The following is a 12,726-nucleotide window of genomic DNA, read 5'->3' on the forward strand; positions in this document are numbered from 1 at the left end:
TATGCTAATACCTACTTATCTGCTACTTGTTAAGATAGGTCTTAACATTTTGCCACCCCTTGAAATAGTTAATGTTTTATGAGTAACATTAGGTATTTCAAAGAATAGGCTTTATACATTTTACCTATCAGTAAGGATGGGCAGAGTTCTTTGTTACGAGTTATAGTTAGGTAATTACTTAAATTTTAATTAGATCTGTGCCCATTCTTATAAATGAAACAACAATAGGAAATGATTTTTATTTTAAATAGGGAGTAGGTATTCTAATTATGTACATAGGTACTAGGTAAGTAAGGTAATTTAGGTACTTAATTATACTTATTAGACACTTAGTTATAATTATTTGAACTTTACATTAGGTTGGTACTGTTGGTAGGTATTTACTACTTATATGACTTCACCCGAAGTAGGTAATGGACAAATGTTATTGAACGCGCGTTGGATGTCCCCTCTGGCGGTTCGGATGACGGCCACCCTGGTGACGCCATCCCGGCCCGGCTGCGTCGCGACGATCTTGCCCAGCCTCCACCGGCAGGGCGGCAGACGCTCGTCTCGTACCAGGACGACGGTGTCGACTGCGAGGCTTGGGCCGCGCGCGCTCCTCCACTTCGTGCGTTCCTGCAGCGTTCCGATGTAGTCACGTGACCAGCGCCGCCAGAAGTCCTGCGTGATTTGTTGCAAAAGTTGATAGTGAGTTAATCGGTTCTTTGGTACATGGTTATAATCTTCGTCCGGAAGTGAATTTGGTGCTTTTCCAATTAAAAAGTGAGCTGGCGTAAGGACAGGATAGTCAGGATTTGAACTAGGTAAGGGACATAGTGGCCTAGAATTTACCATAGATTCTACCTGATATAGGATTGATACAAATTGTTCGTAAGTTAACAAAGATAACCCTAACACTCTTTTTAAATGATATTTGGTAAGTTTTATACTAGATTCCCATAGGGACCCCATATGAGGTGTATAGACAGGAATAAAACTCCATTTTATGCCCTCGTCTGCGCAATGAGATACTAGCTCGCTCGAGCTGTCCTGTAGGTATTTTTGTAAATCTTTTAGCTCGTTACTAGCCCCATGAAAGGTTGTTGAATTGTCACTCACCAACTCCTTCGGTTTACCTCTCCTGGCGATGAATCGTCGCAGCGCCGCCAGGAAATTGGCTGACTCGAGCCCTGTAATTAATTCGAGATGAATTGCCTTTGTTGCAAAACAAATAAACACTGCTATATAGCACTTAGAGACCTTGTAACCACGCCCTGTCCTATCTCTAATGTTATAAGGTCCTCCATAATCGATACCCGTGATAGCAAAGGGGGGGGAAGGATTTACCCTTGAGGGGGGTAAGTTTCCCATTATAGGGTTAGTAGTCTTTGGATTTGCTCTAAAACACGGAACGCATTTATTTACAATTTTCGAGGCTAACATCCTACCTTTTGTTGGCCAGATGCGCTCGCGAATAGTTGAAAGTAATAACTGAGGGCCAGCGTGCAGAGTACGTATATGTGCGTTTGCCATCAGTAGTTTGGTAAGCGCGTGCTCGTGACTTAATATTAAAGGATGTTTTTTTTCATATGCATAATGCGAAAGACCGATTCGTCCGCCTACGCGAACGAGTCCGTCCTTCATGAATGGGTGTAAAGATAATATTTTTGATTTGTTAAGAACCGGTTTATTGTTTTGCAATAATTTATATTCGTGTGGGAATGATTCCATTTGTGCATGTCTAATTAATGCGTGATCCGATTTTTTTAATTCTTCTACGGACAATGGTCCTGATAATTTATTATTTGGATTAATTGTTCGAGTTTTGGACTTTGGGTCAACCACGCCGGCCCAGACCACCATAACTGGTTGGTTTCCAGCTTGCCTGGTGCTACCCCTCGGGACAAAAGGTCGGCGGGGTTATCCTCCGAGCGGACCCATGACCACTCGTGCTTGTTTGTAAGTGATAATACTTTTGTGACTCTGTTACTAACAAAACAAGTTAATTTAGGGTTACTATTTTTTATCCAACATAATGTTATTTTTGAATCTGACCACAGGTTGATTCCGGAAACGTCACATTTTAATGCTCGTTTTATTTTGTCGACATGTGTCGCGAGCAGTAAACTGGAACAAAGTTCCAAATTTGGAATAGTTTGGGGTTGTATTGGACTTATTTTTGATTTTGAGTAAAGTAGGTGAACTTGTACGTTTCCTACTCTATCGCTTGATCGTATATAGATGGCAGCGCCATAGGCTTTAATACTACTGTCACAGAACCCATGAATTTGTATCGTTACATAATTGGGTATGACTGTACATCTCGAAATTTTCAATTGGTTTAATAAAAACAAGTCTCGATAGAATGTGTTCCATTCTTGGATCAAGTCTTGTGTTAATTCGGTATCCCAATCTAATTGAGCCTTAAATAATTTTTGAATAAATATTTTGGCTACTACAATTACTGGTCCCGTCAAGCCTAGGGGGTCGAAAATGGACGAAATTACCCCTAGTACCTTTCTTTTGGTGATTGGGTGTGAAATTTGGTTTTCTTTAATGGTATACATAAGCTCATCTGAGTCACTAGACCACGCTAAACCCAGGACCTTATGTGTTTTATCTCCAAATTCGGTTGTGTGTGTGTTTTGGTGTGTGTGTGTTTCGCTCACCCGTTTTATGATGACTTCGGAATTGGACTTCCATTTCCGCAGCGTGAAGTTGGCTCCCCGCAGGATCTCGTTCACCTGTGATGCAGTTTCAGCTACCTGATTCTCGTCGTCGCCGCCGGCGATAAAATCGTCCATGTAGAACTGGTTCGCTATGGCCTCTGCAGCTGCTGGAAATGTGTGTTGGTTTTCGTTTGACAATTGTAACAAACATCTGGTTGCAATATGTGGTGCTGACTTTAAGCCGAAACTTAATGTGGTCAGCATATAAATTTGGAGTCGTTGGTGAGTATTTTCCCGCCAAAATATGCATTGTAGGTATTGTTGATTTGGTTTAACATAAATACATCTGTACATTTTTTGTATGTCAGCGTTAATAACATATTGGTATTTTCGGAATCGTAGAAGTATATTTATGAGTTCGTCCTGTATTATTGAGCCTTTGTATTGGATATCATTCAAAGAAATGCCGTTATCAGTTCTGCATGAGCAGTCGAAAACAATTCGAATAGGGGTTGAGGGGGAGTCGCGAAAAACAGCTTGGTGGGGTAGAAAATTACATGGGCCATCATAATTATCTTGTAATTGAATCATATGGCCAGCTTGTTCGAACTCGCGCATGAAATTCACATATTTATCTTTAAATTCGGGGTTCCGCTCGAACTTGGATTCTAATGTTTTGAACCTCCGATATGCTATGTGCCTAGATTGACCTAACTTGGTAGGTGGCTGCTTTAATGGAAGTTCTATTTCGAAATTACCCTCAGAGTTGTGAGTGTGAGTTTTCAGAAATATATCCTCACATTGTTTTTCATCATAGGGTAAATTTGGTGCGGAACCCTCCTCTATTTCCCAAAACTTTTTTAATTGAGTTTCTACTGTAACTTTACATTGAATGGCAGACTCGGTTTTTTTTTGTACGGAACCCGTGACTATCCATCCTAATCGCGAGCGTCTCAGAACCGGTAATCCGGGCCCGAGCTTGTATTTACCGGTAAGAAGTAAATCAAAGAATATCTCCCCACCGATAAGCAAATCTACATCTTGAGCTAAGTTAAACTCGTCATCAGCTAATTTATAACGCGACGGAATGTGCCAACGTTGCACGTTTGGTATTAAAATGTTGGTAGTACAAATTATAGGCGTAATAAAACAGGACAAATTCGTTGTAAAGGTTCCGTCTAAGGAATGCAATGTTACGTCACACGATTCTAAAAGGCTAGACACTTTTTCATTGAAACCTATGACATTTAAGGCAAGTTGTTCCTTGTTTAATTGTAACTTTTTGGCCGCGTTTTCGGTAATGAAATTTTCTTGCGAGCCATTGTCTAAAAATGCCTTCATTTTATGCACATTGTTATGCTTATCCCTAACGAGCACTTGGGCTGTTGTAAGGAAAACTGACCTATTTCGCGCATTGTTTATTTGTTTTTCGATTAAAGTGTTATTCGACAAGGTAGTCTCGATTTGACTAGAACTCGGTTGTTCGTCGATTAACGTTGATATTGGTAATCGCGTTGGTACGGGGTTACTACCTACATGAGTGTTGGTATTTGGTTTGTGTAGTAACGTATGATGCTTGCCCTCACATACTCGACATGTACTGGCCCTGCAGTTTGTTAAGACATGCGTTCCGGACAAACAATTAAAGCATAATCGTAATTTATTCACGGCTCGGATGCGCGCGATAACGTTTAATGCACTAAACTTTGGACACTGATTAATATAATGCGTACTCGAACAATACGGACACTGGTTACATTTAAACTGTTTGGAGGTTACCTTGATAGGTTCGGACGTGGTTACCATGGCCTTCTTGGAAGTGCTGGGTGCGTCCGATGGTACTGCTGGGCTGGTCGCTTCCAGCCGGTCAGCTCGGTTCTTTAGGAAGGTTTTGAAATCCTGCAACGAAGGCAATTTTCTCAAATCAACACTGTTTTCCCACTTTGATTGCAATCGACTGTCTAACTTTTTAACTAACATGTGAATAATTGCGAGATCCCAATTTTCGGTAGGTACATTTAATGAGCGCAAAGATCTCAAATGTTTGGAAATATTATCGCACAGACCTCTTAGACCCGAAGGAGTTGACGGTACCGGTTCCACGTCGAACAAGGCTCGCATGTGGTTGGTGACTAAACGTTTAGGATTATTATAACGTTCACAAAGCATCTGCCACGCGAGCATGTACGCGTCCTCGGAGAAATCGAGCGAACTAATTACCTCAAGTGCGCCGTCTTGTAAACAACTGCGTAGGTACTTATATTTTACGATCGGTGCTAAGCTAGCTTGGTTGACTAGGGCATCAAATGTGTCTCGAAATTGCAGCCACTGTGTTAGGTCTCCGTCGAAGCTAGGGAGGCTAATTTCGGGATATTTTATCGACTCACCGAGGGGTTGCTGCGGCGGGGCTTGCGGACTATGGTCATTTGGTGTTGAATCGGTATCTACCTTCGCCAGCAGCTTGCCCTTAGCGCTAAGTCGGTAAAATGTGTCCTCAAATGACATACGCTCGGCCTCGTGGGCTTCGATGTCCCCTTCGTCGCTGCACAGTGTCTCGATCCGGTCCTGTATCTCAGAGAAATCATTGTATAACTTTGGTAATTGTTCTAGTCTTAAGCTTATGTCTACAATTATTTCGGCCGTCAATGCACTTGAGTCGATTCTTTCTATAAATTTATTAAATACAGTTAATTTTCGCTTACAGACACCTCGTCTATTTTTTAACTGCCTAATTTCTAACTCTTCTAGAGTGTTTTTGGAAGTTTCTAACATGATTAAGAACGATTACAATTTACAATTTGTAGGAAATAAATCGATTTCAATTAAATTTGGTAGGGAGATTTGGTAGATAGGTTAGGGAATGCCAGCTCACTTGCCTTCTCGATTGATGCTCGTGCGCGTGGCGTAGCTTGGTGATTGCCCTCGCTTGGGCGCTCCTTCTGCCTCTGGTGTGGTACCACCCACGTGGTCCCTTTGGTACTTGCGGTAGCCGTTCCCTGCTGCGGCTGCGGTGCCACGCACGTGGTCCCGCTTTGGTGGCTCGGTCGGCGCCTGTCGCGTTGGCTCAGGCCGCTCGATCGAGTGGTGTGGTCGCCTCCTAGTCACCTCTTCAGCTTCTTCAGGTCGGCGGAGCCCCACGCGGTTGCTGCCTACGTGGTAACGTTGCTCTCCCGGCCTAAATCAGGATACGCGGCGATTCCTCGACGTACCGGCTCGCAAATTTTACTAAATTTACTAGCGATTCGCTTTAAAGTACTGAGATTAACCGCGATTTAAACTAGGGGTCACCATTATGTTCAGCGTTGGAGGTAATGGCGACCAAATGAAAGCAGAGAATCTGATATCTTAATTTAATGTTTTACAGAAGGCTGGTTAGAAAAAGTGGGCTTATCTACATACATGTAGAAGCTTATATAGTAAAGTACAGCGCCACACTATGACACTACGGATTGGTTAGGAACTATTACATACATTGACACAGCTAACAGCTTATTGAGCACTTAAACTAGTACACAATAGTTTCGGTAGATGTCACCTTTACATATCATAGGACGATTGAGACTCAATCTGTCTAGATTAGGTAAGTAGGTACTTAGGTATGCTAATACCTACTTATCTGCTACTTGTTAAGATAGGTCTTAACAACCTCATTGGATTCGGAATGATGTCTAGAAAAATGTATTCGAAGCGTTTATGGTTGGAGAGCCGGCAGTAAAGTTTCGAACCAACGTGATACCGCGATGAGATGCACAATGGTTTCCCATAAAAGTGATGCTGAGTCCGAATTTGATAGTCTGCCACGGCGGAACTGGCCGAAAGTACGAAAAAGATAGCCACTTCCGGTGCGAAAAAGGGGGGGTCATTTAACCCATCTGATACTGCAATAATAGTTATGGCATCAGTTAGAAATTTACTGGTAGATACAGAAAAGCGAAATCTGCCAGTATGATTCCTGCCGGAAGTGCTTGGCATACGCTCTCAAAGGTGACCATCGGGACCCCTAAATTAACCCATCTGATACCAGCATGAAACCAATTCCAGTCGGTAGATATGAACCTTCTATTCAGGAATATATAAGTCTGCCAGGGCGTTTTCAGCCGAAACACCTTGACATACGAGATTTTGTGGCGCAACATCCGTGGTACCCGTATTTCGGAATTGTACATATTACGGACATTTCAAATACTGCAGGCTTATTAATTTATTACTCTATGCTTATATTTGTATATTATTACGTTATTAATAACATATATTTCAAATTTATTAATATACACAATATAATTTGGGCATTAATTTAATACCTGCTTACGGCTTTGTACTTCTTTGTTTGCCTTATAAAGGTGCTAACAAATTAGCTACCGATATCTTTACAGTTGATAGTACTCGGCTCCTGAAGTATATGTAAGTATGAAACATTATAGGTTTTATGATGTTATTTTGAGAAAATTGGAAAACAAATTTGCTTTGTAAAAAAACTCTGTTAATGAGATAATTAAATGAGACCTCATTGAACAGATTCTAAAACCTCTTTTAAATATAAAACGTAACTGGCCACTTCACGTTGATAAAATAAATCAAATGACACGTTGACAATGACATTTAAGACAAACAAGCAGTTAAATACATGATGATTATTTTTTAGATATAATTATAGTTTATTTATTTTGTTCGGTAAATAAAATAAAAATTATGAGAAAATTTCTTAATTTCTGTTAAAAGTTAATTGTTCTAGTGTAAAGTACCATCTCGTAAAATTTCTGTAGCTAATTTGTTAGCACCTTATATATAAATAATAAAATAATTTTAAATTACAATATCCTTTATTTACCAAAATGAACAAAATTATTATTATTACATACTTATTGTAAACGGGTGTGAAAAGACAGGATTTTCAACGTCAAGGACGATTTTTACCAATAATCCAAATATGACATGAAATGTGATATTTTACATCATTTTTAGGGTTCCGTACCCAAAGGGTAAAGACGGGACCCTATTACTAAGACTCCGCTGTCCGTCTGTCCGTCTGTTCCGTCTGTCACCAGGCTGTATCTCATGAACCGTGATAGCTAGACAGTTGAAATTTTCACAGATGATGTATTTCTGTTGTTATTTATAAATATTGGGAGTATTATGGGTACTAGGCGAGGATATACATACATACTTATATAGATAAATATATACTTAAATACATAGATAACAACCATGACTCAGGAATAAATATATGTTTTCATCACACAAATATATGCCCTTATCGGAATTCGAACCCAAGACCATCGGCTTTGCAGGCAGTAAGTAGGCCAGACCGGTCGTCAATAGATTAGTTATCTCAATTTGTAGTGTTATAAAACAACACCCTGAATGTTAAACTACGTCATTTTTGCGTCAACGTCAAGAAATGTAGGGGAGAGGTGGGAATGACGGTATACTTAATGTTTCAAGTCCAATAAAACTAAAAATGCTATTCTTTTTAAGTTTTTGTTATTTTTATTATTATCTTTGGTAATCAGTCTTTCATAATCAACACTTACTAGGAACTCTCTAGTTAGATAATTAAATTAAAAATAAATTAAAATGGCCAAAAGTGCCTACTCTCCATCTTGCCCCCCAGGTATGGTAAGATGGGGGAACCCCTACCGGACAAGATAAGAATGATTCATAGAAGTATTATATTTAGGGCCTAAACAAAACTTCAATTTTTGGATATTGGGTCCATCGTCTAATACCTTCTCACGAACTGTTTTACTTTTATTTCTTAAGTCATCTGAGAGACAGAAAATGTGTTTACAGCTAACATGTACCCCATCTTCCCTTTATAACAGCATCCACCGCTTTTTTCTTGGCCTCTAACCACTCTCCTCTATTTGACTTTCTTTTATACTTTTTCACCGTTCTACAAGAGAAGAATAAATAAATTCAAATCCGCAATTCTTCATCAGTTTATCACTTTAAAACTACGGCCGTCAACCCTATCTTGCCCCATGTGCCTAATGAAATTCGAAAGTAAAAAAAACCGTACTTGAAACCAAACAAGTCCTCAGCTGTTGGCGTGATTGCTGGGCCATATGAATAAATTAACAGTATATATGTGCTGGTGATAATAAGGAAACAAACGCAAACCAAATAAAACACAAAAACCGGTCAAGTGCGAGTCGCGTTCCGTACCATAATACCATTACGCAAAAAACGGCAAAAAGTCGTTTGTTGTATGGGAACCCCACTTAAATATTTATTTTATTATGTTTTTAGAATCATTTATGCATCAATTGTGCATTACAGGTAATGAATACAGGTGTTATAAACAATTAGTTATAGTTTGTTGTTATAGCGGCAACAGAAATACAACATCTGTGAAAATGTCATCTGTCTAGCTATCACGGTTGATGAGATACAGGCTGGTGACAGACGGACAGACAGACAGACAGCGGAGTCTTAGTTATAGGGTCCCGTTTTTACCCTTTGGGTACGGAACCCTAGAAATAACAAGAAATATGGCAAAAACAGTTTTGTTGCAAATAAATAATTAACGACACCATTTGTCTAGCCGGTCACTGTGCGAACTGATTGCCATGGTGGCGACGCATCGTCATGCACTAACGGGATTCTGATGGTTGGTCAGTCGTGTCGCCATATAAAGCCGCTACCCCGTCTTACTCGTCTTGCCCCTCTCTCCCCTACATAAGAGTGATTAGACACACCAAATAGGTGAAAAAACGCCTCAAGCGTAAAAGAAACCACCAAAAATCATTTTATGTCGCATTTCAAGCCTGATTTAGTTATGAATACTAATACCCCCTTATTCGTAAAACTTTACGAGCCTTAATTAGTTAAATTATGTTTTATCCTTTTCTTACAAATACATAAGTCAAAATGACAGACAAAGACAAACGATTCATATAGCTAATTCAATGACTATCACACATAATAATCACATTATTTAATTTATTTTAACTTAATTTATTATAAATATATGTTATTAATAACGTAATAATATACAAATATAAGCATAGAGTAATAAATTAATAAGCCTGCAGTATTTGAAATGTCCGTAATATGTACAATTCCGAAATACGGGTACCACGGATGTTGCGCCACAAAATCTCGTATGTCAAGGTGTTTCGGCTGAAAACGCCCTGGCAGACTTATATATTCCTGAATAGAAGGTTCATATCTACCGACTGGAATTGGTTTCATGCTGGTATCAGATGGGTTAATTTAGGGGTCCCGATGGTCACCTTTGAGAGCGTATGCCAAGCACTTCCGGCAGGAATCATACTGGCAGATTTCGCTTTTCTGTATCTACCAGTAAATTTCTAACTGATGCCATAGCTATTATTGCAGTATCAGATGGGTTAAATGACCCCCCCTTTTTCGCACCGGAAGTGGCTATCTTTTTCGTACTTTCGGCCAGTTCCGCCGTGGCAGACTATCAAATTTGGACTCAGCATCACTTTTATGGGAAACCATTGTGCATCTCATCGCGGTATCACGTTGGTTCGAAACTTTACTGCCGGCTCTTCTACCATTATACCCACATAAAAAAAAAACAAGTTATTAGCAAAAAAAGGGGGAAAAAAGAGATTTCTTATTTCCCCAATATCTCAAAAAGTATTAATATATAAGAAATCAAAATTATATATTATCAATGAGGCGGATATTTTCAATGAACGTGGACTTGCAGAACTGTATCTTCATTATTTATACTTTTTATTGAATAATTAGTGAAAACTAGTTTTGAGTTTTGACGGTGAAGTGGAGGAAAGCATCGTGAGGAAACCGGACTAATCCCAATAAGGTCTAGTTTACCCTCTGGGTTGGAGGTCAGATGGTAGTCGCTTTCGTGAAAACTAGTGCCTACGCCAATTCTCGGGATTAGTTGCCAATCGTACCACAGGCTCCCATGAGCTGTGGCAAAAGCCGGGACAACGCGAGGAAATGATGGGGGACTTTAAGTAACTAGTTTTGACTAAACCTCCCTAAATCATCATCATCATTTTAATCTCGCTTTGTGTGGTAGGGCACAGGACAGCGGATGTCATTCCAGATCTAGAGCAGAGCCCAACTGGGGAGGTACCTCCACCTTACAGAAAACCGCAGCCAAATAACACTAGACCCCACTTAATAGTGTTGTGTTCCTGCCGGTGAGTAAGGTTGCCAGAGCTCGAGGGAGAGGAGTGTTAGGGTCGGCAACGCGCATGTAACTCCTCTGGAGTTGCAGGCGTACATAGGCTACGGAGACTGCTTAACATCAGGCGGGCCGTACGCTTGTTTGCCACCGACGTAGTATAAAAAAAAATCGTTAACGAGTAATATTACACAAATAATCCACATTTTTAGGGTTCCGTACCCAAAGGCTCCGCTGTCCGTCCGTCTGTCTGTCCGTCTGTCACCCGGCTGTATCTCACGAAACGTGATAGCTAAACAGTGATTTTCACGGATGATGTATTTCTGTTGCCGCTAGAACAACAAATACTAAAAACAGAATAAAATAAATATTTAAGTGGGGCTCCCATACAACAAACGTGATTTTTTGCCGTTCTTCTGCGTAATGGTACGGAACCCTTCGTGCGCGAGCCCGACTCGCACTTGGCCGGTTTTTTTTTCGCGATTTCGGGGTTTGCCCCATAGTAAAAGTACTCTATATTGAAATAAATTTAAAAAAGAAGTCCGACATATTAATAATATAATTTTTAAATCTGATCGCATCCGAAACACTACACCGCTCCAGAACAGGCATAGCTGACGTAGGGGAGAAGACCGCTAGGCTGAAGTGGGACTGGGCAGGTCACGTCTGCCGCATGCATCCGGATAGGTGGGCTAGTATAGCCACCAAGTGGATGCCGAAAAAGAAGCGCGGACGTGGCAGGCCCAGGCGGAGATGGCGGGACGACTTAGACACCTTCACTAATAACTGGCCGGAAACAGCTCAACAACGGGAGTCATGGAAATCAAAGGGAGAGGCCTTTGCCCAGCAGTGGGACACTACAGGCTATAAAAAAAATTTTTTTTTTAAATCTATTGTAATGTATGACGTGCTAAATATAATGTAAATATTACATGGTATATACATGGTCAATAAATTATCTTATCTTATCAATCTTATCATAGATGATTGAATCTTTATATTTAAGTACCTACCTTAACTATTCTCAACAAGCACAATTCTAACTCCCTATAGGCCAGCCTACTCCAATGATAGGATAATTATACAACCAATTACTTTGAGTGGTTGCGATCCTCGGGGCTGATGTATCGAGGAAAAAAAAGAAAAGAAAGAATAACGTTTGAAAAACCGGCCAAGTGCGAGTCGGACTCGCGCACCGAGGGTTCCGTACATTTTAGTATTTGTTGTTATAGCGGCAACAGAAATACATCATCTGTGAAAATTTCAACTGTCTAACTATCACGGTTCATGAGATACAGCCTGGTGACAGACAGACGGACAGACGGCCAGACGGACATACGGACATACGGACAGACGGACAGACGGACATACGGACAGAAGGACAGACGGACAGACGGACAGTGGAGTCTTAGTAATAGGGTCCCGTTTTTACCCTTTGGGTACGGAACCCTAAAAATTGCCTTTATACGGGATTTTCTTTAAACCCTCCTCATTCTCGAGGTACAGGATGGCCAACTTGGAGATATACAACTTTTTTTGCCGCCATTTTGTTTTGGCGGTAAATATGACAGTTGTTGCATGAAAATTACTTTATGTAGATACGGCAAATTTGTTATGGAGCGTTTTACGACGGAACAACTTGTTTTAATTATTAAAACGTTTTACTCAACCCAATCATGTAAAAGGGTTCACATCTGACATGCTGCTAGAGGTGGACATTTGTCTGACATTATTTATTTTTCCATGTTTAACTGCCAGCATTAAATACTATATTTAACAAGGAATACTTAATATTTTTTATATTTCATATAATAAAATTACAAAACTAAAGTGTATACCTGTTATTTGGCCATCCTGTATAATTCACATTCAAATTGTATGAAATTTTGGGGACTTTTTCTCGTATAAGGATCGAAAGAGCTCGTGATTCTGAGTGGAAAAAGTATAAAA

General features: G+C 40.1%; 1 protein-coding gene across 15 annotated transcripts; it reads right to left on the bottom strand.

Moving 5' to 3' along the window:
• Positions 1-228: 228 nt before the first annotated feature.
• Positions 229-6,045, bottom strand: LOC134741289 (uncharacterized). 15 transcript variants are annotated; one of them, XM_063674019.1, is made up of 4 exons: positions 5,039-6,045; positions 4,431-4,550; positions 1,102-1,172; positions 229-663 (listed from the first exon to the last, which is right to left on the bottom strand). In XM_063674019.1, exons 1-4 carry the CDS (start codon positions 5,075-5,077, stop codon positions 384-386), a joined length of 510 nt encoding a protein of 169 aa, XP_063530089.1. In that variant the 5' UTR covers positions 5,078-6,045; the 3' UTR covers positions 229-383. The 15 variants fall into 15 exon arrangements, 14 of the variants coding, with proteins under 14 accessions (XP_063530089.1, XP_063530091.1, XP_063530090.1 ...); XM_063674021.1 differs by lacking the exon at positions 5,039-6,045 and adding an exon at positions 4,718-5,029 and having other exon boundaries at positions 2,652-4,550; XR_010127873.1 differs by lacking the exon at positions 5,039-6,045 and adding an exon at positions 4,718-5,032 and having other exon boundaries at positions 229-1,172; positions 4,455-4,550.
• Between the last annotated feature and the right edge of the window lie 6,681 nt (positions 6,046-12,726).

The sequence above is a fragment of the Cydia strobilella genome, chromosome 5 (assembly GCF_947568885.1).
Source record: "Cydia strobilella chromosome 5, ilCydStro3.1, whole genome shotgun sequence".
Taxonomy (NCBI): Eukaryota; Metazoa; Arthropoda; class Insecta; order Lepidoptera; family Tortricidae; genus Cydia; species Cydia strobilella.